The following is a 26503-nucleotide window of genomic DNA, read 5'->3' on the forward strand; positions in this document are numbered from 1 at the left end:
TTACGGACTTAACATGACAACAAGTTTTAACTATACACAAAAGTGGAGAGAAATACAATGAATGGTTGTGTGGATTTTGTATTGCTGCTGCAACATATCACCATCAACTTACTGACTTAAGCCAACACAAATTTGTTATTGTTCTATAGGTCAGTAATCTCACTGCACTAAAATCAAGGTGGTTCCTTGTCTTTTCCAGCTTCTAGGAGCCACATGCCCACATTCCTTGCTTGTGTCCCCTTTCTCCATCTTCAACATCATTAACAGCAGGTAGAGTCCTTGTCAGGCTACAGCTCTCTGACCCTCTGCTCTGGACAGAATGCTCATGTCCCTTCAAAATTTTTATGTTGACATCCTAATGACTGATGTGATGGTGCTTGAAGATGAGGCTTTTGGGAGGTGTCAAGTGGAGCCTTCACAAATGGGATCAGTGTTCTTATAAGCCCCGAGACTTCTTGGGGCTCCCTCACCCCTTCCACCGTGCAAAGACACCGGGAGAAGATGCGGTGATGAGCTAGGAAGGTGGCTCTCATTTACCCTCTCAGCAACCATGCTGGTACCTTGATCTTGTACTTCCAGCCTCCACAAGTTTGAGAAATACATTTGTGTTGTTTCTAAGCCACCCAATGGGTAATGTTTTGTTATAGCTGCTTGAATGGACTGACCCATCCCTGTGTTATCTACCCCCGTCATACAGCGGGGAAAGGTTCTCCACATGTAAGGACCAGTGATTAGATTGGATTCAGTGGGATAACCCAGGAGAAACTCCCATCTCAAGTCCTTAACCTTAATCACACCTGCAAAGTCCCATTTGCCATATAAGGTGGCAATCACAGGTCCAGAGATTGGGCTGTGGATGTCTTGAGGGGTGGTGGTGGTGGGGGGGCATTGTTTCTTCCAATTGCTATGCTATACACCTATTTCCTTGCTTCAACATAATCAACATTTTACCAATATTATTTTTTCTCCTACTTCCCTGTTTTCTTATTTCCTGGAATATTAAAGCAAATTCCAGAAATCATACAATTTGGCTGTCAATACTTTCATTTCTCTAATCTTAAAAAAAAAAACAAAAACACAATAGTATTATTATACCAAAATCACCAACAATTCTTTAGGGGCACCTAGCATCCATTCTATTCCCAAGCTTCCCAATCTTTAAATATATATTTTTAAAAGCTAGTTTGTCCTGATTATGACCCACACAAAAGCCCACGAACTAGCATTTGGCTAATGTGTCTCTCAAGCCGGTTTTGTAACAAATCTCCCTCTCCTCCTCTTTTTTTTTTTTTTTCTGATGTTATTTGTTTTTATTTATTTATTTATTTATTTATTTATTTATTTATTTATTTATTTATTTATTTATTTAGATATTATTTGTTAAATAAAGAAGTTAGGTCATGTGGTCTGTAGATCTCCCCATTCTGGATCCAGCTGGTTGCTTCCTGGTGATGGAATTTATCTTGTTCATGGGTCTCTATATTTCCTTAAGCTTGGAGTTAATTACAGGCTATCTTGGATTCAAATTTTTTTTTTTTCCTTTCTAGTTAGCAAGAATAGAGACGATGCTGCGTACTTACCACTGCATCGTATTGGTGTGCATGTTGTCCCAGTTTTCGTGATGGTAAAATCGTTCATCCAGACATATTCGAAAATATTACAACGTTCTTAATTAGTAATAATGTTGCCATTTACTGCTTGCTTATCCGATGCCAGGCATTGTGCTGGTCGCTTTCTATATGATTTCTATTGTATCTCTGTATATTAACTACACCCACAGATCTGCAAATATATGCTACTGACTATAATTACTATTACTAATGACTATATTGCTTGGTTGGAGGACTTCGTGTGCCATCGCTTCGAGCTTTCGTTTACTTCTTGTAACGTAGGGTCGTGATTCTGATTCTTGCTTTATGAGCTCATCTGGAGGCTTGTCTGAAATAATGGATGGGAAAGCCCTCTGGAAAGTAGAGCATGCCGCGCTACACGTTAGCTCATCACACAGCCCTCGAAGGCTCCCGCCTGGGGCCCACCCGGAGCGCCCGCCGGCGAGGGAGGCAGCGAGTGGGCACGGCGCCACCTGTCGGCGGCGCGCGGAGGCCCGGCCACTCGGCTGCCCGCCGCCGGGGCCCGCGGAGACGGCTCCGAGCCCCGAGCCCCGAGCCCCGAGCCAGCTCCAGGCCGCCCCGACCCGCACCGGCCCGCGCTCCGGGGGCCCACGGCTGCGCGGCGGCAGCAGACGTCGCTCCGGGGGGCCCCGCGGGGCCCGAGGACTCGAGCGGGGAATAGAGCCTAGGAGACACTGAGGACGACACGGGCCGAGTCGTTGAGGAAGAGGCGGCCAAGGGTAGGGTTTGCTTCTTTGCACCTGCTGTTTGGGGCCGCTAGTGGAGCCCCCGGGGGTTCCCGGCCGGGCGCGGGCGCGGGCGCGGGCGGGGGCGCACCTGGGGGCGGGCGCGGGCGGGGGCGCACCTGGGGGCGGGCCGGGGGCGTGGCCTCCTCGCGGGCCCGCGCGCACTCGCGGGGCTGACGGTGGCCCGCTGGGCCCAGTGCGCGGAGGCGGAAGCGCGGGGACGCTCGGCGGCGGGAGCGCAGGTGAAGGGAGGGACCGGGCCGGGCTCCCCGGGAGGCTGAGCGCTCCGCCCCGCCCCGCCCGCCGCCGCCGCCAGCTCGATTCCCCGTGTCCCCTCACGACCGAGCTCTAAGAATCAATCAGGCCTCCGGGTTAATTGCCGTCTCTCGTTCCTGCAAACTGGGACCTCCTTGCTTTCTAAGCATTGCAAGTTAGCTTACTGGAGAAGCGGTATTCTGGGGATTAGCCATTTGCTTGCTGGAGAATCACGATTAGTTAAGGCCCATGTATTAAATCGTAGGGGCCTCTCACTTTCTTTTTTTTTTTTAAGATTTTATTTACTTATTCATAGAGACACAGGCAGAGGGAGAAGCAGGCTCCATGCAGGGAGCCTGATGTGGGATTCGATCCCGGGTCTCCAGGATCACGCCCGGGGCTGCTGCAGGAGGCGCTAAACCGCTGCGCCACCGGGGCTGCCCAGGGGCCTCTCACTTTCTAGTTCACTGATGTACATTGACCCCCAAAAAAAAAAAAATTCTGTCTTACTCAAAAATACCATTTAGGGTGGAACATGTGACATTTGAATAGCCGTTGATGACACTGTGTTGGTATATTTAAGGTAATGGACAAGTAAGAAAAAACCACAGGTCAGTGCATATTAGACATTTTTTAATGCTGTTTTGGGGTGGAGGGAGTTTAGATATTTTAATGATGGCTTTGAAGTAACAAATCAGTAAATGGATAAAATGTCTTGTTCCCAGTTTTGGAGTGTAGCTGCTATTTTTACATACTAGGCGATACGGATCAATGTGCCAGTGCATGTATTATGTTGATATTTTATGCTATGATTTAAGAGGGCTATTCTTTTTTTTTTTTTTTTTAAGATGTTATTTATTCATTTATGAGAGACCCAGAGAGGGAGAAGCAGGCTCCATGCAGGGAGCCCGACGTGGGACTCGATCCCAGGTCTCCAGGATCACAGCCTGAGCCAAAGGCAGATGCTTAACCGCTCAGCCACCCAGGCGTCCCAAGAGGGCTATTCTTGAATAATAACATGGCGATCGTTTTTCTTTAGCTGTTTGTTTTCTATGCTCGAAACACCCATCAGTTTCCTTCTCTACGTGTCACAGGGCAGCGGCTGCTGTGCCCTCTAGGAACTGATGCGTTAATCACTTTAATAAATAGCCAAAGGAAACATTCTTCAGCAACAGCACACACATTTTGCTTTATAAAGGCGATCTGATTTGGGGAACACAAGCCAATTTAGAGCCTTCCTCCCAGTCTCATCTACCAGTAGTGTCCTTAAAAAGGTGAGGTGACTCAGTGATGTTTCTCTAAACCCAGGCTCCCAAAACTTCTTTTTATATATACAGGTGGTATATTTAGATCCAAAAGGAAGCTCTTGCTAGAGGACATCATTAGCTTGCTAGGGTCCTGTGTGTGTTGTGTGATTGTGTGCTTCTTCCTTTTTTAAGAAAATCATGGCAAAAACTGCATAACATGAAATTTAACATTTTGACCATTTTAAGGTTACAGTTCAGTGATGTTAAGTACATTCACATTATTCTTCAGCCATCACCACTATCCATTTCCAGAATTACTAACAGTACACAAGCATTCCAACTTATCCACATCCTCATCAGTGCTTGTTATTTTTTGTTTTGCTTTTTATGATAACCATCTTGTTTCTCTCCCTTCCCCTCTTTTTTTTTTTTTTTTTTTCTTTTCCAAGTGACTTGCCTAAGATCACATACTAGGAAAGAGCACAACTGAGATATAGACTTCCCCAGTTGCCCGGATCATGCCAGCCCCAGGGCTTAGGAGAGAACCCAGGAGCTACCAGGCATTTTCATGTACTCCCCTTTTAGAAAGAAGGCTGTTTCTCCAAAACGTCTCAGGAAAGACTGTCAGTACTTTCCTCTCATCAGAGGGCCACCCAAGCTTTTCCTTTGTAAGGGTTCCACACAGGGGCTGGTAAGAAAATGTGTTCTGTGCACCTGTTTGGCCATCTTTAAATCCCTGCCTGGCACTCTGACCAAGGGGAACAGGACATCTTCTCGATGTCCTGGAGACTGTGAAGTGTCTAAAGACCAAAAGAGTGATAATCTATGTTTGTAATTCTAAAATGTTTGGGGACAATAAGATTAAGTGTAGGCCATTGACTCCACAGATGCTTCTTGAGCATTTACTATTCACAGGCACCAATCTGAGCACCAGCAGAGGGGGGCTGTGTGGATGGACAAGGCGAGGTCCCTGACTTAGGGAGCTACAAACCACTGCAGTAGGAAATACATTTTATATCATGACCAGGATACACATGTAGATCCATGTATATAAGGTGGAAACAAGAGTTTAATAAAATTGACAAATTCACCTTGGAGGGGGGAGAAAACAGTAACATTTTAGTAATTTTGCTTTTTGAACCCAAATCTGCTAATGTAAAGGGAAGCATGTAATGTGGATGGAATTCTTCACATGAGCATATTGTCTTTATTGAAGCCACTCATGGCCTAGTTTTACATCTTATGAAATAAGATGGATAAACACATTTTTTCCACATGTCTTTCTTGAGCAGGTGTGTATGGCTGTGGAGATTTTAAGTCATTGACTTACTATGATTGAACTACAAGGTCAGGTTTACATTTAGTGAAGAAAAGGCATAGGGACTTTGCATGTCAAGTATTAGAAAGTCCAACTCGGTAAATGAGTGGAGAAAGATGGCCACAGCTTCCAGATTGTCTCTGATCTCTCCCCTTATTCTCTGCTGGGTTTCCTTCTCCCTCAGCTGATTATGGCTATCTGAATCAAGTTCCACTTCTTTGAGCCTGTCAGAATTCACCAGATTGGAAGGCTTACTCTCTAATCCTGACATGCCTGCCTCATGGAAAGATTTACTGTTTAAAAAAAGGGCACATTTGTGAACATTATTTCTATCAATCTCATGACATCAGTGAACATTATTTCTATCAATCTCATGACATCAGTGGAGGTAGGTACTGTGACCCCCCCCCCCCCCCCATTATGAGGCTTGGAAAGGGTAGGTGGCTTGCCCAAGGTCACATAACAGAGCTATGGGTGGGATTTTTACCAGTTCAGCATTGCTGTTTTTTGCTGGTGGGTATTCAGAACCTTGGAAAAGATAGTGCAAGAGGAACAAGTGGCTGCTGGTTCCCCCTTGGAGCTTTTTGGTTTTCCTCTGCCTGCTAAGAAGGGTAGCTGTGTGTGCCCCTGTGGTGGAAGTGTCTGTCCTTCCCAATCCCTTAGTGCTCAGCATGCTTGTTTCACAGGTTGGCCGTGTCAGGAAATGAAGCAGTGCTGTCCCTGAGGTCGGCTTAAGTGCGAATTGGCGTGAGCACAAGGAGGAGGTCACAGTATCCCATCTGGAAGCAGCAGTAAGGTAGGAGGGGCATCTCATTACCTGGTGTGCGCCCGGTGTGCTGCCTCGTTGTGCCATTTCTAGGGGGAGGACAGATCCTGGCTCCGACCCCCATCAGCCCTACAGAGTACTCTGTTCACGTCAGGAAGTCAAAGGGGATGTACTTTGGCCGCAATGTGGGAGACAACACTGGGAGATACTGATTTGATGAGTAATACAATGAGTTTGGATAGAGAAAGAAGTTTTCCAAGATTTGAGCAAAAGGGAATTTGGTTAAGGATTTGGTGTCAGAAGTTGTCAAAAAATGGTTTCCACTCTGAGGAGGAGCTCTTGTTCTTAAAAAGGATCACATTTTACTGGAGAGCGGATTCACATGGTGCTAGGGTTTTCATGAGAAGATGTGTAACAGGATGTGGGAGCTGGGTCGGCAGAGCCAGTGCCGCCCCTGAGTGCAAACCTGGGCCTCGTCTCTGTGTCCTGTCCTGCTCCTGTCGGTCAAGGGAAGCCGGGGCCCTTGGTCACCACCGAAACCGGCTTCTTGGATGAAGGCAAGTGGGTGTAGAGGAGCAGCTATAAAGCTGTCGTTCCGGTTTTCATTTCGGGGAACTTGGAGCCTTTAAAGAGCAAAGGTGTGCAAGGTAGGAGAACCTGAAGGCTGGGCTCCTTCCTCTCAGCTCACCCTCCAACGGCTGAGGAAACACGAAGGTTTTAGGAAGTTTCAGCTGCTGTCATGAGGATTTCAGAAGACTCTGAGGCCTTCTGAAAGAAAGTGAGATAGTAAGACAGAATGGTTGCTTCTGATACATTTGACTGACTCGAACTAAGGGAAGGTAGATGGTAGTAGTAAGAAATACATTCATGATTCCTTAGAGGCTCTCTCTCTGTCTCCTATGAGCAGCCCCCAGATAGAGGCTCCATGCCTAGTCTCACTGGTGAGTGGCTACTAGCAGCATTTTTTTTTTTAAATTTTTTATTTATTTATGATAGTCACAGAGAGACAGAGAGAGAGAGGCAGAGACGCAGGCAGAGGGAGAAGCAGGCTCCATGCACCGGGAGCCCGATGTGGGACTCGATCCTGGGTCTCCAGAATCGCGCCCTGGGCCAAAGGCAGGCGCCCAACCGCTGCGCCACCCAGGGATCCCTACTAGCAGCATTTTTACCTCATTCTGGAGTTTGATTGCTGATACGTGGATGATAGCAGGAGCCTCCTTACGTTCTCCTCGACTGCATCAGACTGAGAGTAGCCTCATGGGTGGAGTCAGGCACCCACACGCCCTGAGTGGCCTGGGCTGGCCTGATTTGCACCATGGCCCCGTTCTTATTATCCTCAGTGGCACATTGCCCCTCACAGGTGTCTCCTGTTGGAAGAGAAGGTTTATGGTGATTCTAGTTATGTGGCATGTGTGGCTCATCCTTAGATGAACAAGTTGGCAGGTGGTTCTAAGTGCCAGGACAGGGTATGGCCATCAGTCAGTGGTGGTCGGACCACCTGATATATTTTTTAAATTTTTTAATTTATTCAGAGGCAGAGAGAGAGAGAGAGAGAGAGAGAGAGAGAGAGAGGCAGAGACACAGGCAGAGGGAGAGGCAGGCTCCATGCAGGGAGCCTGACATGGGACTTGATCCCGGGTCTCCAGGATCACACCCCAGGCTGCAGGCTGTGCCACCAGGGCTGCCCCCGGACTGCCTGATAAAGACAGTGTGGATGCTCAGAGCAGAATTCCAGGCGGAGCAGCAGGTCGCAGATTGCACGCTTCGCCGCCTTTGACCTCAGTATGAAAGGACGCATTTAAGCCTGGCATTGGCATCCTGTTCCCTCTTCAATCAAGTACTTACCTAAATGAGGCCATTCGGGAGCAGAGAGAAGGTGAACCCTTGGGTGCAGAGCTAGTCCTGCCCTTCCAATCTTCTCATGTCTTCTTTTCTGAAGAGACACAGACAGGAGTGAGGACTTAGTACAGCAAACAGTTTCCAGAGCTCTGTTTGGAGGAGCATGAAAAGTATCCATCATTTCCGAAGGCTTCCTTTCCTTTTTCCTTTTTCCTTTTTCCTTTTTCCTTTTTCCTTTTTTTCCTTCCTTCCTTCCTTCCTTCTTCCTGAGAGACACAGAGAGAGAGGCAGAAGACAGGCAGAGGGAGAAGCAGGCTCCCTGTGGGGAGTCCAGTGTGGGACTCGATCCCGGGACCCCGGGGTCACACCCTGAGCAAAGGCAGATGCTCAACCATGGAGCCCCTCGCCCAGTGAAGGCACTTTCAGTTCTGAGGCTACGTGTTAAACTTTCGATAATGGCTCAAAATGCATGTTTGTCCCCATTTATTTTTCTTTAGGTAAGATTTATAAAATGTTCCGTATCTTAATGGTTGGTTGTTAAATAGAATGCCACCATGCAGGAAGCAGGGACTTTTATGGGATTTGGGCTGATGTGCAAATGTGAACAGTTCTGGAAATTGAATTTTGCAGAGATGATCTTAGACCCTATAAGAGTAAGAATGTTCTGGACTCCTTGTTTATCCACCATGTGAAGGTTCCTGGATTCATCTCAGAAAATCACCCCCTCAGAAAGGGATTTTCTGTATTTATTGGCTCAGTGGGATCAGTGGTCAGTGGCCCCCAAGCCTCCACCGCGAGACTTCTGGAGCTTCTCCTGTATCTGAGTTCTCTGCAGCCATCAGGTCACTACCCTTTAAGATCTTTATCTTGAGGGATTCCTGGGTGGCTCAGTGGTTGAGCCTCTGCCTTCGGCTCAGGTCATGATCCTGGGGTTCTGGATGGAGTCCCACATCAGGCTCCCTGCTCAGTGGGGAGCCTGTTTCTCCCTCTTCCTCTGCCCCTCCTCCCTGCTTGTCCTCTCTCTCTTTCTCTCTCTCCCCTTCTCTCAAATAAATAAATAAAACCTTAAAAAAATAGATCCTCGTCTTGAGTGTAAGGTGAGGAACTTTAGTAGCATGTCACTTCTTAAAGCCTCATTTCAGGTCATCCCTGTACCAGCCTTTCTCTTCAGATGTGTCAAAAGTGGATGCTTTTTTATTTTTTAAATAGGATACAGACTTCATTTATGGTTCAGGAGACTCCATAAACATTTTAAAGTGTTCCATAGAGAAACCACTGCACATAAATGTCTCCTAACAGAAGACCATCCAGAATTTTAAGGCTAGTTTGTGGGTGAAAATCCGTATTTGTGAAAACATACGCTGCAAATGCCGTGTTGACAGATGGGTCGCTCTGTGAGACCCTGGCCTCTGAGCGCAGAGTGAAATGTATCGCTCGCATCCCTGAAGTACATTGTCCATGAATATTCACTTCCTTTGTGGAAAAGCGATGTGGAAAAGTGATAAATTCACAGCAGAGGCAACAGGATAGGGGCCTTCTGGCCTATTGATTTGTAAAGTCCAGGAGGGGTCGCAAATCCTTTTGGGAGTCAAGTTACACTTAATATTTATTGACTGTTCCATTATGTCTCCTATCTTAACATCCCCTGGATAGATTCTTGTTTAATGATTTCCAAGATGTTAGTAAAACTTCATCATGTAATTGCGAAGATTATTCTTGTAGCATAATCCAGTGAATTATCCTTGTACGAGTACCGGACACTTCATTTATTCGGGAACATAGGTAGGATTCTGTAACTTAGTTGTTCTTAATGGAAGGAGCTAGTAGTGTTCGTGGCATTACCAAGAAACGCAAACCAGTCCTTTCTCTTCCCCCGTAGGTACATGGCTAAGCCCTGGACACCTGCTGTGCCTTACCCAGGATTCCATAGTCTGTCGTGGTGAATCCTTGATGCATTTCACTCTTGGATGCTGGTGACTCCCAGGCCTGAGACATGGCTCTGGTCAGGCTGGGGTTTGGAAGGCAGCATCTTTGTCTGTTAAAGAGAAGTTTCCTGCTGTTGAAACTCACCGCTGTCGTCTTTGCCGTGCTTCTGTTTTGTGAATTTTTAATCTATTACTTAGTGATCTTTCAGTGTGATTGGCCTGAGGTGAAAACTGCAGCCCATGGCAGTGGACAGAAGACTCTGAAAGCCATGTTTTTGGCTGACACTCACTTGCTTGGGGAAGTACGAGGCCATTGGCTAGACAAATTACGAAGGTAGGAGCTATAATCAGGAATCTTGCTGAAATTCTTCTGGCAAGAAGGTAGATCCTTCTCCCTGTAGGTCAGGGTAGTCATTGGTTACTTTCCTCTCAAAGAGAGACACGTGGGGCATTTGACTTTTCCTTGAATGTACTGTTTACAGAGCATCTGTTATTTGTAAGGACCCAGGATTTGGGAGGCAGGTCTGGGATTCAGTCTTAGGACTATGGACAGGCTAACGAGGGCCCCTCCAAACCTGTCTCTGCCTCCTTGTCTGTAATTGGTTGACACCAGAGACTTCACAGGCTGCGCGAAGGAAATGCCCACAGCAAGGTCTGGCACCTGGGTGTGGTCGGCTGGGGTTCCCCTTTGCCCCAGGCAGGGGAGGAAGCAGACCGGGGCGGGGGGGGGGGGGTCCCCTCTCACAGTCACTGGTGTGGAGTTTCGGGCAGGTTTTTGGCTGCTCTGGGTGGCAGGAGCAGAGCCGATCAGTGGCTGTCACCATGGGGAGATGACCAGGGCCGTCTCTCCAACTTGGACCTGCTAAGTTGTCCACTGGCTTTTCTGTCAGATGGCTTTTTAGAAACTCTAATTGTGGTAAAACACACATAACTTCAAAGTTAATCTTAAGCAATTTTAAGTGTATGTTTCAGTCCCATCAAGTACGTTCACACTGTTGTGCAACCGTCACCACCAGCCACCTCTAGGACTTTTTCAGATTCCCAAACTGAAACTTGGTCCTCGTTAAAGACCAACTCCCCACTGTTCCTGCTTCCTGCCCCTGCACCCACCATTCTGCTTTCTGTATCTATGGATTTGACTCCCCGAAGGTCCCTCATGTAAGTGGAGTCATGCAGGATTTGTCCTTTTGTGTCTGGCTTATTTCACTGAGCATCACGTCCTTGTGTCCATCCGTGTTGCGACACGGTTCAGAATTTCCTCTCTTTTTTTTTTAAGATTTTATTTATTTATTCATGAGAGACACACAGAGAGAGGCAGAGACACAGGCAGAGGGATAAAGAGGCTCCCTGCGGGGAGCCTGATGTGGGACTTGATCCTCAGAATGGGATCATGCCCTGGGCCGAAGGCAGATGCTTACCGCTGAACCACCCAGGTGTCCTGGAGTTTCCTTCCTTTGTAAGGCTGGATGATACTGCATTGTATACTTAGACCGTATTTTGTTTCTCTGTTCCTCGTTCGATGGCTACTTCCACCTTCTGGCTATTGTGAATAATGCCCACCACATGGTGACTGATGGGGCCTTCACCCACCAGGGTAGGCAGCAGAGCCTTCTTCTTGCCCCTGGTCACCCTATACCCTGACTTCTTTTCCTCATCATGACCGCATGGTGCCTGTCTAAATAGATCTTTAGCCTTGCAAGCAGGAATATCAATGGAGTACTCTGGATTTGGATGAACCTTATGTTGAGTGGGAGGGTAAGATGTGTAAGATTTCCAGGGGTGAGGGAAGAAGGCAAGACAAAAGAAGGAAAGATGGGGGGGCTGCCATCCTTTACTCAGAGGGTTTTATTTTTTAAGATTTTATTTATTTATTCATGAGATACACAGAGAGAGAGGCAGAGACATAGGCAGAGGGAGGAGCAGGCTCCCTGTGGGGAGCCCCATATGGGACTCGATCCTGGATCCTGGATCTCGGGATCACACCCTGAGCTGAAGGCAGACACTCAACCGCTGAGCCACCCAGGTGCCCTACTCAAAGTTTTAAATCACATGAGGCATGAGATAAAGAAGGGCCAGGGTGAGATTTCCTTTGGCCTTCCTTGGTCCTTACCATTTGGGCTTTCTTCCCAGCCTTCTTGCTACTGCTGTTTCTAGATGCTTTCTCCTCCAGGATGAATAATATTCAATCAAGAAAAACTGAGAAATGAATTTTGGAAGGTGTCTTGAGTGAAGATGTGCACCGTGCAGCAGTTTACATGGGGCCTGGATGGTCTTCACTGACCCCAAATTTATGTCTTCCCCTATTTATATGCTGTGGGATGTCACAATTCTCTTTGGTAGGGGAGAAACAGCCCAGAGGATGCCTTAAAAGGGAGGGAAGAATTGGGGTCCTTAGGAAAATGCTACAAGTCATAGCTGTCTGGGAGAGGGGAGGGTGGTTCCAGAAATCACTGACATGTTTGAGCATCTCCTGTGTGTTGGTGCTGTGCCGGGCATTTTACAAATGCTCTCTCATTTAACTCCATAACTGCCCTGTGACAGTAGGTTTTATTATTCCCATTTACTAACAAAGAATAGGAACCAGAGAGAGAAGGCGACCTTCTCAAGGCCAGACGACTGGTTATGGGTGGAGCTGGGGTATTAAGCCATTGCCTGTCAGGTTCTAGATCTCAGGTGTTTTTTTTTTTTTTTTTTTTAAGATTTATTTATTTGAGAGAGAGTGAGCAAGAGAGAGAGCATGAGTGGGGATGGGAGGGGCAAGGGGCAAAGGGAGAGCAGGGAGCCTGATTTGGGACTTCATCCCAGGACCCTGGGATTACAACCTGAGCCGAAGGCAGATGCTTGACCACCTGAGCCCCCCAGGAGCCCCCCAGGAGCCCCCCAGGCTCTTTTCATTCACTTGTCTTACCTGTGGGTGGTTACTTGGATGTCTGAAGTCCACAGGATCTACAGTTTTGATATCAACTAGTCTGACTCTCCCATTATTGTCCCCAATCCCAAAGGCACGCAGGAAGTTGAGGTCATTCAAGAAGAAGTGAAACTTCAGCCAGACACGGTCATCTCCTTGATGTGGTCACAGCCCACACCGGGCATCTTTGGGAGCTGCATTGAGCTCTCCCTGACCTCTGTCTGGGGCTATCATTACTGAGGGATGGCTTCCTGGGTGCAGTGTCAGGTCTGATCTCTGCCACTGAGGGGATGTGTGGGCGGGGCAGCCCTCCCCTCCCCCGGGCCATTGTTCCCCATATTTACTCCTATACGGACTCTGAGCCTTGTAGGCATGGAGAAGAATGCAGGCATGGGGCCGTGGAAGGAGAATGGGACCATTCAGTTCAGTTTTTAAATGACCCAGAAGACGGATCGGATGTAGGCTCTACGTAGGAAATAGACTAATGCTGTACTTCTTCCTGTTGACCTCAAGGGAGTGGCAAATGGAGAGAGCTTTCCAGACAGCTCTGTGGTTGTTGCAGCCAGAAGTCGTCTTCATTCTAGGGGACATCTTTGATGAAGGGAAGTGGAGCTCCTCCCAGGTAGGACCCTGTGACACAGGCACCCTTGTCCTGCTTTGGGGGTCCAGGGCAGGCAGTCCAGAAAATCCATGAAGCGGTATCCATGAGGGTGGGAAGTTTTGCTGAGCACCGATGTTAAAAATATATAGTTTACCTGGAAGATTATTAGGATCTGTATCTCATGCCAGTCTTGAGATAGGCAAGCTAATTATAGACAGTTACCCCTTGCACAATACCGGGTTAGGGATGCTGACCTTGTGCAGTTAAAAATCTGGGTATAACTCTGGATTCTCCCCAAACATAACTACTAATAGCCCACTATGGACTGAAAGCCTTGCTGATAACACAGTTAACAACTATTTTGTATGTTATGTATAATCTATTCTGTATTCTTACAATAAAATCAGCTAGAGAGAAGAAATGCTGCTAAGAAAATCATAAGGACCTTGACGGTACTGTGCTGTCTTTATAAAAAAGGGCCATGTATAAGTTGACCTATGCAGTTCCAACTCTTGGTCAACTGTCAACTGTATTTGTTTATGTAGGAAGTAGATTAGTCAGAACTCATTTTGTAGGAATGCACATTCTCACGAGCCTCTCGGGAAAGGGAAAAAAGGAAAGGAAAAGAGGCAAGGTGCGTACAATTTCACTTGGCACCAGAATTACAGAATATATAATGAAATATTCTTTGATTTTATACTTGTTTATTTAACCATGAAATTATGAGTATTGTGCTATAAGAGTTACTTGCTACTTTCCTTTTTTTAAAGATTTTTTTTTATTTATTTGAGAGAGAGTTGGAGGAGGAGCAGAGGGAGAGAGAAACTCAAGCAGATTCTGTGCTGAGTGCAGAGCCCAATGTGGGGCTCAATCTCACTACCCTGAGATCATGACCTGAGCTGAAATCAAGGGTTGGACACTTAACCAACCCAGGCGCCACTCCGCTTATTTTTTTCTTCTGAGGGAGAGGTGCAGAAGGAGCCATGAGGGGGCCTGGAATGAGGTTCCTGTGCCTTCAGGAGCCTCTGTTTGGGTGTTGAGGTGACATAAGCTTTTCCATAACCAAAGAGATAGGCTATTCTCACCTTAGCTGTCAAAATATTTTGCTTATTACATTCCTGGAATTAATGGAAAAAAAACCTGTTTTGCTGTTTAGTTAAAAATATTTGGTCATGAATGGTTTTTAGGAGGGATTTTGTGGTATAGGATAATTTTTAAAATTTAAATTCAATTTAATTAACATATAGTGTATTATTAGTTTCAGAGGTAGAATTTAGTAATTCATCAATTGCATATAACACCCAGGGCTCATTCCATCACGTGCCCTGCTTAATACCCATCACCCTGTTACCCTATCCCCCCCACTCACCTCCCTTCCAGTGACCCTCAGTTTGTTTCCTATAGTTAAGAGTCTCTTATGGTTTATCTCCCTCTCTGTTTTTGTCTTATTTTATTTTTTCTTCTCTTCTCCTATGTTCATCTGTTTTGTTTCTTAAATTCTACAGATAAGTGAAATCAAAGGGTATTTTTCTTTCTTTGACTGACTTATTTCACTTAGCATAATACATACCCTCTAGTCCCATCCATGTCATTGCAAATAGGAAGATTTCATTCCTTTTGGTGGCCGAGTAATATTCCAGTGTGTGTGTGTGTGTGTGTGTATCACATTTTTATCCATTCATCTGTCGATGGACATCTGGGCTCTTTCCATAGTTTGGCTATTGTGGACATTGCTCCTATAAACATTGGGGTGCATGTGTCCCTTCAAATCTCTATGTTTGTATCCTTTGGATAAATACGTAGTAGTGCAAATGCTGGATCATAGGGTAGCTCTATTTTTAACTGAACTGTTAAAAATACTGTTTTCCAGAGTGGCTGTACCAGTTTGTACTGGGGTGGGATATTTTTTTAAAAAGCCATTGTCATTTCCCAGGATAATCCAAAAAGCTTTACAAAGAAAGTCTTGGCAGTGTGGTACTGGCACAAAAACAGACACATAGATCAGTGGAACAGAATAGAGAATCCAGAAGTGGACCCTGAACTTTATGGGCAACTAATATTCGATAAAGGAGGAAAGACTATCCACCGGAAGAAAGACAGTCTCTTCAATAAATGGTGCTGGGAAAATTGGACATCCACATGCAGAAGAATGAAACTAGACCACTCTCTTTCACCATACACAAAGATAAACTCAAAATGGATGAAAGATCTAAATGTGAGACAAGATTCCATCAAAATCCTAGAGAAGAACACAGGCAACACCCTTTTTGAACTCGGCCATAGTAACTTCTTGCAAGATACATCCACGAAGGCAAAAGAAACAAAAGCAAAAATGAACTATTGGGACTTCATCAAGATAAGAAGCTTTTGCACAGCAAAGGATACAGTCAACAAAACTCAAAGACAACCTACAGAATGGGAGAAGATATTTGCAAATGACATATCAGATAAAGGGCTAGTTTCCAAGATCTATAAAGAACTTATTAAACTCAACACCAAAGAAACAAACAATCCAATCATGAAATGGGCAAAAGACATGAACAGAAATCTCACAGAGGAAGACATAGACATGGCCAACATGCACATGAGAAAATGCTCTGCATCACTTGCCATCAGGGAAATACAAATCAAAACCACAATGAGATACCACCTCACACCAGCGAGAATGGGGAAAATTAACAAGGCAGGAAACAACAAATGTTGGAGAGGATGCGGAGAAAAGGGAACCCTCATACACTGTTGGTGGGAATGTGAACTGGTGCAGCCACTCTGGAAAACTGTGTGGAGGTTCTTCAAACAGTTAAAAATAGACCTGCCCTACGACCCAGCAATTGCACTGTTGGGGATTTACCCCAAAGATACAAATGCAATGAAACGCCGGGACACCTGCACCCCGATGTTTATAGCAGCAATGGCCACGATAGCCAAACTGTGGAAGGAGCCTCGGTGTCCAACGAAAGATGAATGGATAAAGAAGATGTGGTCTATGTATACAATGGAATATTACTCAGCTATTAGAAATGACAAATACCCACCATGTGCTTCAACGTGGATGGAACTGGAGGGTATTATGCTGAGTGAAGTAAGTCAGTCGGAGAAGGACAAACATTGTATGTTCTCATTCATTTGGGGAATATAAATAATAGTGAAAGGGAATATAAGGGAAGGGAGAAGAAATGTGTGGGAAATATCAGAAAGGGAGACAGAACGTAAAGACTGCTAACTCTGGGAAACGAACTAGGGGTGGTTGAAGGGGAGGAGGGCGGGGGGTGGGAGTGAATGGGTGAGGGCACTGGGGGTTATTCTGTATGTTAGTAAATTGAACACCAATAAAAAATAAATTAAAAAAAAAAAAAACCAAAGAAAGTCTTGGTCCAGATCTGGTTAGAAACCCCCTGTTTATGGGGTTTTTATGTTTGTTATAATCTAGTCCATAATTAAATATGAGATAAGTGGAAATTCTATATGTAATAATTAGCTAGTTATAAAATGATGCTGGAGGTATATGTTACTTTTGCAAATTAAGGGCAGCATTTTATGTTTTTCTTTCTTTTTTAAAAGACTTTATTTATTTGAGATAGAGAAGTCACAAACAGGGGAGGAGAGGCAGAGGGAGAGGGAGAAGTAGACTCCCCACTGAGCAGGAATTCCCAACACAGATAGTGGGGGCTCGATCCCAGGACCCTGAGATCTTGACCTGAGCCAAAAGCAGACGCTTAACCAACTAAGCCACCCAGGTGCCCGTTTCTGTTTTTCTAATTTTATGTTATTCTGATTTTATCTTATCCTAACTTTAAATACTATTTGTTAAAGTGAGGTTTGTAAATGTATTGAAGGACTCTCCAGCATATTTCTCTAGCTTGGGCCTATTTAAAACTTTTAGGATAAAGTTGATTATTATCCAACTAAGTATTGTCTTCCCTCATGTTTGTCCAGTTGATGTTTTTAGACTTAATAAGAGCCAGAATGATAGAAACATAATCCTCAAGCTTTAATAGTTAAAGCATATGTCAAAATAATGTTGAAATATTGATTGGATTTTATCTTTCTTTTGCCCACATCCTATCCATTCTCATTCTTATTGTAGCCACAGGGAAATGCTAAGATTAGGGATATGCTCATCCCTGTCTTGGTTAGGAGACACGAATTTACTTGACATTCCTAAGAGCCTCTTCTTATAATGTGTCCAAATCTGAAGTGCTTATCAGACCCCAGGGGGGGTCCATGCTCGGGCTTCTGGGGATCTTCTCAGGGAATCTTAAAATGGGTACATGAATCAAATATTTTGGGGACTGCCATCTAATGTTTTAATATGGGGGAATATAATTTAATTAAAAGTTGACATCAAATTAAATAATTAAAATATTAAGTCTTGGTAAAAGAAGTATGACACAGAATTGGAAATTCTAAGTTCTACATTAACTCTGTGAGCACCTGATTTGGACGGGGAAGTGAACTTCTCATTATCTGAGTAGGGAGCATGTTTTTTTAGCCACAGGGAAGAGAGGGTTCTCTGGATCTCAGCAGCGACTCATTTTTCCCACAGGGCTGGGCAGATGATGTGAGGCGGTTTCAGAAAATATTCAGACACCCTCAGCACGTGCAGCTAAAGGTGGTTGCTGGCAACCATGACATTGGCTTCCATTATCAGTAAGTAGTTCAGTGAAGTTGCACCCTGAGAGCGCTCGCTAACTATGACTTGAAACCTGCCACCATTCAGGTGAAAGCCTTATTTGTGCTGTGTGTGGGATATCTGTTGTCCTTGAGCGATATAAGCCCTGGAACATAAAGTCCACAAGGGCAAAGGCTTTTGTTTTGGCACATTGTATACCCTTAACAAATCCCTGTTGAATAAATGACTTGTATGTGCTCTTGGGTGATTCTAACTTGAAACTTCATTTAATAACCAATTATTTTCTCTGGGACGCAGAAAACAAGACCATTTAGCTTTTTGTAAATAGTTTTTACATAGTACTGATGAGATGCCAGCCTGTTTTAAGCACTTCATTGTTTTTTTTTTCTCCTTAATGCCCATCCCCCATCTAGCCCGTTCCACGCCTCCCCCCCCCCCCCCCCCCATCAACCCTCAGTTTGTTCTCTATAGTTAAGAGTCTCTTATGGTTTGCTTTCCTCTTTCTCTCTCTTTCCCCCCTTCCCCTATATTCATCTGTTTTGTTTCCTAAATTCCACAGAGGGGTGACATCATATAGTATTTGTCTTTCTCTGACTTATTTTGCTCAGCATAATACCCCCTAGCTCTATCCATGTCATTGCAAATGGCAAGATTTCATTCTGAGTAATATTCCATGCATACACACATCACATCTTTTTGATCCATTTATCAGTTGATGGGCTCTTTCCATAGTTTGGTTATTGTAGATGATGCTGCTATACAGTGGGACTAAGCACTTTACTTCCATATTTCAACTCATTTAATCTTTCTGACGGTCCTATTTTAACCATTGTGCCAGTGAGGAAACTGAGGGTCTAAGGGGTACTGAGTCCTTATAGTCACTCTGGTAGAACTGAGATTTCCCCTGATAGCCCGGGCAGCTGGAGCTCTCACCTCACAGAGCTAGTCCGGGACTCCAGTCCTGAGGTATTTCCTGTGTTTATGCTAACTCCTAAGAGGTCCTAAAATGACTTGCTCTGAAAAATGTTTCTTTTTACAACTGAATACAGGATGAGCACATACAAAATAAAACGATTTGAGAAAGTTTTCAACCCTGAAAGGCTGTTTTCTTGGAAAGGAATTAAGTGAGTATTATTTGTGAATTCTTATGAAGCCCCTTCCGTCCTCAACTTCATTTTCTTTCTTTTTTTCTTTTTTTAAGATTTTATTTATTTATTCGTGAGAGACACACAGAGGCAGAGACACAGGCAGAGGGAGAAGCAGGCTCCTTACAGGGAGCCCAATGTGGGACTCGATCCGCTGACCCGGGATCACACCCTTGCGCCAAAGGCAGACGCTCAATCGCTGAGCCATACAGGTGTCCCTGAACTTCATTTTCTAAGGAAGCTATTGTCCTGGGTCAGAGCCACGCTCTGTGTGGCTTGTACAGTTTCTGATGAAGGCATGCAGGCCTCATCCTCCCTGATGGCCACTGTCAGGGTCACCAGCCTGGTGTTCCTTAACAACCTGCAAGTGGACCAGCCAGTTGATGACTTTGCCTGGCCTGTCTGCAGTGTCTCTGGGTGATAGAGGTTTCATCAGCCCACCTTTGTAAGGGAGTGAATTTTTATTTGTTCAAAATGTACCTAACTTGCTCTTGTGGGTATGTGTCCCAGGATTTGGAGGCAGGTATGTTCACCATGCTCTGTAGCTGTGCGCCATCCCCACTCCCATCAGCCTTGATTTGTAGCCCAAAGCATCCCAACCCTTTCGTCTGACCACGTATACCAGTTCCCCTGCTGCATGGCCATTTTCATGCTGTCTCCGGACCCTCTCTGGTCTGTGTGTGCATTTGCAGTGTGGTGGACAAGACCATACATGTTTTTTTAGTTGCAGACCTAGTGCAGAGAGAAAAGGTGGGAGAGGAAGGCTCTTCCTCTTTAGACCAGGGCCCCTGTGGATGTCCAGGACTCATGGCTTTGGCTGTGGCAGGTCACCGGATCTGTCACAAGAGATGACCTATGACACTGCCAGAGACCAGGTCAGGGCTTCTCCACAAATGCTCACTCTTTTCCTCTCTTTGCCTGTAGGACTGAGTCTCTGGTAGCTTCCTTCCCTGCATCATATGAAGACTTGATATAGTTTTATGTCTTCTTTTTCCCTAGGCGTAGAGTTTAAGAAACTTGAAACACACCGATCATATTTCAGATCAGTTGGTTAGTCAGCTCCTTATCGCTAAAATTCTTTACATTTCAAGCAGTCTTTACTGATAGGTGCCCTCTTCATGCCCAGTTGACAGGTGTGTAGGAAATCCAAGCATATTTGAAATGGGAGTCTGTAACAATATAATTAAGGTAAAGCGATTATAAAGGGCCACCACCAGTGACTATCATCATCCTGATTTGGGATCATGTGCACCAGTTAGCTCTGCCCAGCAACTCCCCCCCACCCCCGCCCTGCCGTGTCTGCTGCGTGTGCGGATGTTAGTGACTGTTGCCCGAGGTTCACTATATGATGATCACAGTATGTCATACATCCTGAGTACTTCCTAGTGGCAGGCGTGGTCGTAGTCTCCCATTCAGCCCTCACGGGTCAGTGGCATGGCTGTACTGCGCTACCCCCATCTTTCCAGATGAGGCACAGAAGACACATGGTGAGATACTGGGCTCAATGGTGCTGTGACCTCAGAGCTTCTGTAATCTGGGATTTCTCACAAATTCGAGGTTAAAAATCCTTTGACTGCGTCTTAGACCCTCTCCCCCTATGATGCTGTTATTGTGCTTTCTTTGTATCAACTCCTACCTAAGACAGATGAGTCGAGCTGAGGTTTAAAGCCGTTCTGGGGCATGTTTCCTCACACGGTGGGTGCCCGGCTTCTGGCTCAGGGAGCAGGGTCAGAAGACCCACGGGAAGCCAGTGGCCTTCACTCTGTTGCTCCCTCTGCCTCAGTTTCGTGCTGGTCAACAGTGTGGCCCTGGAAGGCGACGGCTGCCACCTCTGCTCTGAGGCGGAAAGGGAACTCATCGAGATTTCTCACAAACTGAACTGCTCCCGAGAGGTAGGAGGGCATCTGAATGTACAGGTGCTCCCATTCTGGTATCTTCTGTGGGGACGGCCCCTGCACTTCGTGTTGTGTCCATCTGTCAGCTCCCCCTTCCTTTCCTACTGCCCGGGGAGTGCTGGCTTTGCTGGCTTAACTCATCTCTTGCCGGCAGGAACCTGGCTCCAGCCTGTGCAGAGGCCTGCAGCCGCTGCCAGGGTCAGCCCCGGTGCTCCTCCAGGTGAGCCAGGCCCCTCCAGGTAAGTGGGGCCCTCCAGGTGAGTGGGGGCCTCCAGGTGAGCAGGGCCCTCCAGGTGAGCAGGGGGCCTCCAGGTGAGTGAGGCCCTCCAGGTGAGCGGGCCCCCTCCGGGTAAGCAGGTGGGTGCAGCTCCAGGGACCCTGCTCACACCTGGGCCTCTCTAACCACCCTCCCCCTGCCCCCTCAGCATTTCCCGCTTTACCGGAGCAGCGATGCCAACTGTTCCGGGGAGGACGCTGCACCTCTGGAAGAGCGGGGCATCCCCTTTAAGGAGAGATACGATGTGCTTTCCCAGGAGGCCTCACAGAAGGTTTGCAGTAGGGCGGGAGGCCTGCGCAGGGACAGCCAGACAGATGGCTGTCACAGCCTCCTGAGGGTGGAGGGCAGACTTGGGCAACTTTTCAGATTCCCATGCCATCCTTTGATCCTCCCCCTCCCAGCTGTAATTCTGTTTCCTAATACCGAGTTAATGATCTCCTCAGCTCCTCTTTATTCAGAGTTTTTTCACTAACTTAAATGTATTTGAAAATGTGAATGGAACCTAAGAGGTAATTTTGGGGGCAACCCTCTCAGTTCCTCTCCCTCTTCAGGAGCTTTGTACTATCACTTTACTATCACTCAATACCCAGGAGTTTGTATTATTGATTTTACTATTGCTCAGTAAACTTTGCTGCCCACCCAAAAAAAAAAAGTTAATTTTGAGGGACTTAATTAAGATGTGCTTATTTATATAGGTTTATAGAATGTTTATATTCTATAAATACATATTTGTATAATTATGATATACAATATAATAAAATATATATTTATAAATTTATACAAATATTTCTAAAAATCTAAAATCTGAGATAAGAAGGATAGATTCCCCCTAAAAGCCTGAACTTACTTTTGATAATAGGGTCTAAACAAACCAAAGGATCGTAAGGAAAAGATAAAGCCCCCTACCAAGTAGGGATTTTCTATTTTACTTAATGGAATAAGTGAGTGGCCTGGCTCTGGGCCCCGATGGGGCTCTGTCCAAGCACTGACCCCCTGTTGCTTCCTCCCCTCGGTGTGGTAGCTGCTCTGGTGGCTCCGGCCCCGCCTCATCCTGAGTGGCCACACACACAGTGCCTGCGAGGTGCTCCACGGGGCGGGAGTCCCCGAGATCAGCGTGCCGTCTTTCAGCTGGAGGAACAGAAACAACCCCAGTTTCATCATGGTAATGTGAACGTTTATTTTCATCTGAAAGCTTTCATAGAAGTATTGAAATCAACACAGTAATCAACTATTTAATTGCTGCAACCTGTAAAAAATGTACAGAAGGTGTAAATACAAACTTCCCCTGCTCTGCACGCACACTTAGTTGGATACACTGACCCCTGTCTGAACACCTCTTTGGGGACAGATGAACGTGGCATTACCCCTGGAAGGGGCCAGGGAGGGGTGACTTACGGAGTGCTTCATCTCCATGGATGCCACTGCCCTCAGATAGTAGGCTCTAGGTTTTTAATTTTCTAAGGACACAGGGTCATGTCTTAGCTGTACTCGAATATCTTGTCTTATTTCCAAATAGGCCCATTTGCTCTGGCAGGAAAATGCCACGGCTCTTGCGAGTTGCCTGGAGATGTTTCAGTTAGTGGCCACCTGATGTTTTTTTAAAAACCATTTTGTAATGGTTTTATGTAAGGTATTTTTACTTCATGAAAAGTTGGAGAAACCCTCACGTTTTCAAAGTAAATGAAACCATTCCTCAGTGTCATTCCAACATAGCAAAAACAGCTACAAAACAAGCCCACTGAGGTGCCTCTGGCACATGCATTTCTGCATAACGGGTTCCTTATTTTAGCATCAGATGGCATGAGAAATGGCCTTGTGCTCCTTGTTTCTCAGTGACCACTGATGTAAATCTCCATGCCTCTTGCATCTGTCATGTGTGCCCACTGCATTTTAGCACACCTGCTGTGCTAGTTTCAATGGAGAGGTCAGATCCACTCAGCACGCTGGGAGCCTTCACTTCATGTCTCCAGCCAGTGCTTGTGGTTGGTGGGTGGTGACCTGTGGGGGACGAAGGCTGTGCCCCTTAGTCTCAGGAGAAGAGCCACTTCCTGGCCTTATCCGAGTCAACCAAGAAGGCTGCCTTTCTTCCTCTGTCATGTCTAAGACTGTTGTGTGGCGCCATGGGAAGACTCTCACTGCAGCATTAATGTTCTCATTTCCTTTTCAGGGCAGTATGACGCCCACAGAGTATGCCCTGGCCAAGTGCTACCTGCCCTATGAGGACACCGTTCTGGTCACGTACTGTGTTGCAGCCGGGTTCCTGGTGGTCCTCATGTTAGTTCACTCTGGGCTTCTAGTCTCACCTTTTCTTTTTGGTTGGAATCTGCTCAGAAAATTTAAGACAACATAAACAGCAGGAGACTTTTGTGTGCTGTAATAAATAAGAAAGCCAAAGAAACTGAACTTGGGGCAGTACTCCTGTGAGATGAGGTCACCAGAGGCTGGCTTTACACACGTCACAGAAACTATATATCACTGCTGCGAGTTCCTGCAGAATAAATAGTTGATTGTACTGTTCTCATGCTGTAAAAATGGGACATGTACTCTACAACAAGTCTTTTTTCTCATTTTATCAAATATATGTATAATCAAAGATCATGTCTGTACAATATGTAAAAGCTATTAAAGTCATCACTTGCATGCACTAGACTGTCCTGCCTTCCCCCAGATGGAGCTGGACGCCTGGGAACACACTTGGGATTGTGTGTGCAAAAACACTGGCTTTGCTTCTATCCCCCTACGAAGTGGTCCTCAAACCCCTATCTATTATAAAGCTGTACACTTAAAATAATAAAAGTACAGATGCCACAAGCAGGAATGGATTGTTCTCGCAGACTTTTGTACTTCTGTGCTAATAATGGAATCAGAGTTTTAGAGAAGTGTAATTTTCTCTAGCAGACCAGGCTGTTAAATCTGAATTTAATGCCTGTCCATGATCAAAGAAACTTGAAAAAAAGACTGGGAAGTGGCCTTTGACATTTAAAAATACATATGTTTTGATGATTCTAAGCCAGATAAAATATGTTCTTTCTGTGTATTTTCTATGGGTCTAGCCCTGTCTCTGAATAGGAAGCTTAGCTGCGGGGGAACTGCTGAGTGAGAACGTACAGAACAGCACACAACTGCACTTTTGTGCACATGTGGGGGTGTAGCTCTGCCGTTCTTCATGTTGTATATTGAAAGTGTGATGGAAAGAAAAATAATTTCTACTTTATATGTCTCATTTCAAATCAGAGCTTTATGCAGCAGGGATGAGAGGCACAGGAATTTAGTGATTCTGACATAAATCATGTGTTTATCACACCAATCATCTATAAAGCTGTCATCCTTTCTTTCTTGGAAAAGTCATATTTAAATCTGGATGCATTTATGAAGGATTATAAAATGCTGCCTTATAGAGTAAACTTTAAAATAGTAAAGACTAAAAGGAAATGAAGTAGCATCAGCCAGGCTGTCACTTCTGGATTCCTATTGTTGAACTATAACTTTGGACATCTTTGCAGATTGTCCTGGACCTAAGAAAACTACCCTCGAAGCCGTGGCTGTGTATAGAATATGAAGCATCGCTGCTGTAGTGATTCTCACTTTCTAGATGTCGTACCATACTATAACTTTTCAGGCTGCACTTGGAAATCTTTCACATGGGAAAAACAGCAGTGTATTTTGACTTTGCATTTCAAATAAAGGTTTTGTAATATTTCTTCTTCAAAAGGCAAATGGAGATGCCGTCCTTTGATTCTCTTGGGCCAAACACCGACACCCGTCTGTCTTCTTGCTGTTTGTTTACAATGGAAACTGCGGTCAAGTGAGTGATTCAAAAGCTCTGACTAAGGGGATGGTTGACCTGTTTCCCCTCAGAGGGCTTGTGAAAGTCTTTAGATTGCAAAATAATCAAAAGACATATTGTCAAGAGGAAAAAAATCCTTGGTTTCTGAAAGAAGCTTGTGATGTGGGTACAAATTATTTGTAAGATGTGAATGATTAATGCGTATAATTTATATATATACGTGTGTGTGTGTGTGTGTGTGTATTTAATCAAGGATATTTTCAAAAGTACTAACCTGATAAAATATCCTAAATTCTACAGATACCATTCTCTTTTTTAGAGCAAGCAGCAGGTAATGTTGACATTTAGCTGTTCAGCACAATAAACACATTACTTTTACAGATATAGCCATAATCAAGGCACAAAGATCTACAAGAATTTTTTTAAGTAGTTATATAAAATAATATTACATCTTGTGGTCTGTACAGTTATAATAAACCAGCAAAAAAACAATATATGGAAGGAGACTCTTGTCCAAGCATAGTCAAAGTCTAAAGGATCATTTTTAGACAGGACACACTTTGCAGAGGTGCATGTGGTAGGTTTCTGCCTAAATGTAAAAGGCTCAAAGTAGGTCTAATTTGATGTGTGAGGTTGGCAGCGACTCAAATAGGACTGAGAAAGGGTTTCTCTCCACTCTGTGACTTGAGGTCTATCCCAGCTCTTGGGCCAATGCAGCTCAGAAGGGGCGGCCACTTGTCCGCCCGCAGCTTCATAAAGCTAGCAGCGCCAAGCATGTGGCTTACCCCCTGTACCCCTGCCTCTACGATCATGCTTGGTAATTCAGAAAAATGTGCCATTTCTCCCCCATTTATCAAGTTCCTGCTGGATTACTAAAGCACTGAATGGATGAAGAAAAGGGGCCCCCACCCAGAGAGACCACTGAGGTACCACCCATGTGAGAGAGTGTGGTGGTTTGCAGTGACACAAATTGGTGGGCGTGGGGCTGCAGAAGATTGTGCTCAGTGAAAACAAAAGCTACAAACCAAACCTGAGGGGAACAGAGGTAGCCAGCGGCTTGGTGGTCACACAGGAGCCAACAGAAAACAGGACAGGTGGCAGCCGGATGAAACTGGGAGCTCCCTACCATGGCTTGGGGCTGACAGATGGTCCTGAAATAAATGTTCCACCTGGCAGGGTGGCCAAGGGAGGAGAGGCAGGCGGAGAGAGGTGTGAGAAGGCGCGCCCACCTCCTCCAGGGCTGCCTCACAAGAGTTCGTACTGTTTGAGGTGCATCCTCTGGATGATGTCACGGCAGTCGTTGAACACCCTGCGAATGTTCTCGGTGTCCACGGCGCAGGTGAAGTGTGGATAGCAGTAATGTTTGCCATCCCCTGTCGCTGTGCTGATCCTCTGCAAAAAAAAAAAAAAAAAAAAAAAAAAAAAAGCTGTTTGTGCTGTGGGGTTCTGGCCACCACAGGGTGGGAACGCTGCTGCCACCCCACTCATCCTTGGAGAAGAATTTAGGCAACACTTTGATCAAGGAGGAGGATCTGGGGTTGTGGTTCGTTT

General features: G+C 45.5%; 2 protein-coding genes across 23 annotated transcripts in view; one reads left to right on the plus strand and one right to left on the minus strand.

Moving 5' to 3' along the window:
• The first annotated feature begins 2130 nt into the window (after window positions 1–2130).
• On the plus strand, window positions 2131–24882 carry MPPE1 (metallophosphoesterase 1). 11 transcript variants are annotated; one of them, XM_072828675.1, is made up of 13 exons: window positions 2133–2350; window positions 5863–5972; window positions 9661–10040; window positions 13128–13236; window positions 15149–16297; window positions 17762–17865; window positions 18898–18972; window positions 20777–20885; window positions 21043–21108; window positions 21314–21436; window positions 22187–22327; window positions 23333–23439; window positions 24669–24882. In XM_072828675.1, the coding sequence occupies exons 3-13, from the start codon at window positions 9775–9777 to the stop codon at window positions 24682–24684; spliced, it is 2265 nt and encodes a 754-aa protein (XP_072684776.1). In that variant the 5' UTR covers window positions 2133–2350; window positions 5863–5972; window positions 9661–9774; the 3' UTR covers window positions 24685–24882. The 11 variants fall into 11 exon arrangements, with proteins under 11 accessions (XP_072684777.1, XP_072684776.1, XP_072684771.1 ...); XM_072828670.1 differs by having other exon boundaries at window positions 2134–2350; window positions 23333–24882; XM_072828671.1 differs by lacking the exon at window positions 2133–2350 and adding an exon at window positions 2528–2598 and having other exon boundaries at window positions 23333–24882.
• Window positions 22318–26503, minus strand: part of GNAL (G protein subunit alpha L) — a 146151-nt gene continuing 141965 nt past the window's right edge. For all 12 annotated transcript variants that reach the window (XM_072828681.1, XM_072828691.1, XM_072828683.1 and 9 more), the window contains one exon: window positions 22318–26344. In XM_072828681.1, the coding sequence (XP_072684782.1) occupies window positions 26198–26344 (147 nt within the window). In that variant the 3' untranslated portion in view covers window positions 22318–26197. The remainder of the gene's footprint in view (window positions 26345–26503) is intronic.

Source organism: Canis lupus, chromosome 6 (genome assembly GCF_048164855.1).
Source record: "Canis lupus baileyi chromosome 6, mCanLup2.hap1, whole genome shotgun sequence".
Lineage (NCBI taxonomy): Eukaryota > Metazoa > Chordata > Mammalia > Carnivora > Canidae > Canis > Canis lupus.

Excerpts from the sequence above, each read along its gene's own strand:
- MPPE1 (XM_072828670.1), top strand. The coding sequence starts at position 9,775 with ATGGCTCTGGTCAGGCTGGGGTTTGGAAGGCAGCATCTTTGTCTGTTA. Across the intron at positions 10,041-13,127 it reads TGGCTAGACAAATTACGAAG|GGAGTGGCAAATGGAGAGAG; the intron begins GTAGGAGCTATA and ends GTTGACCTCAAG. Across the intron at positions 17,866-18,897 it reads GACATTGGCTTCCATTATCA|GATGAGCACATACAAAATAA; the intron begins GTAAGTAGTTCA and ends AACTGAATACAG.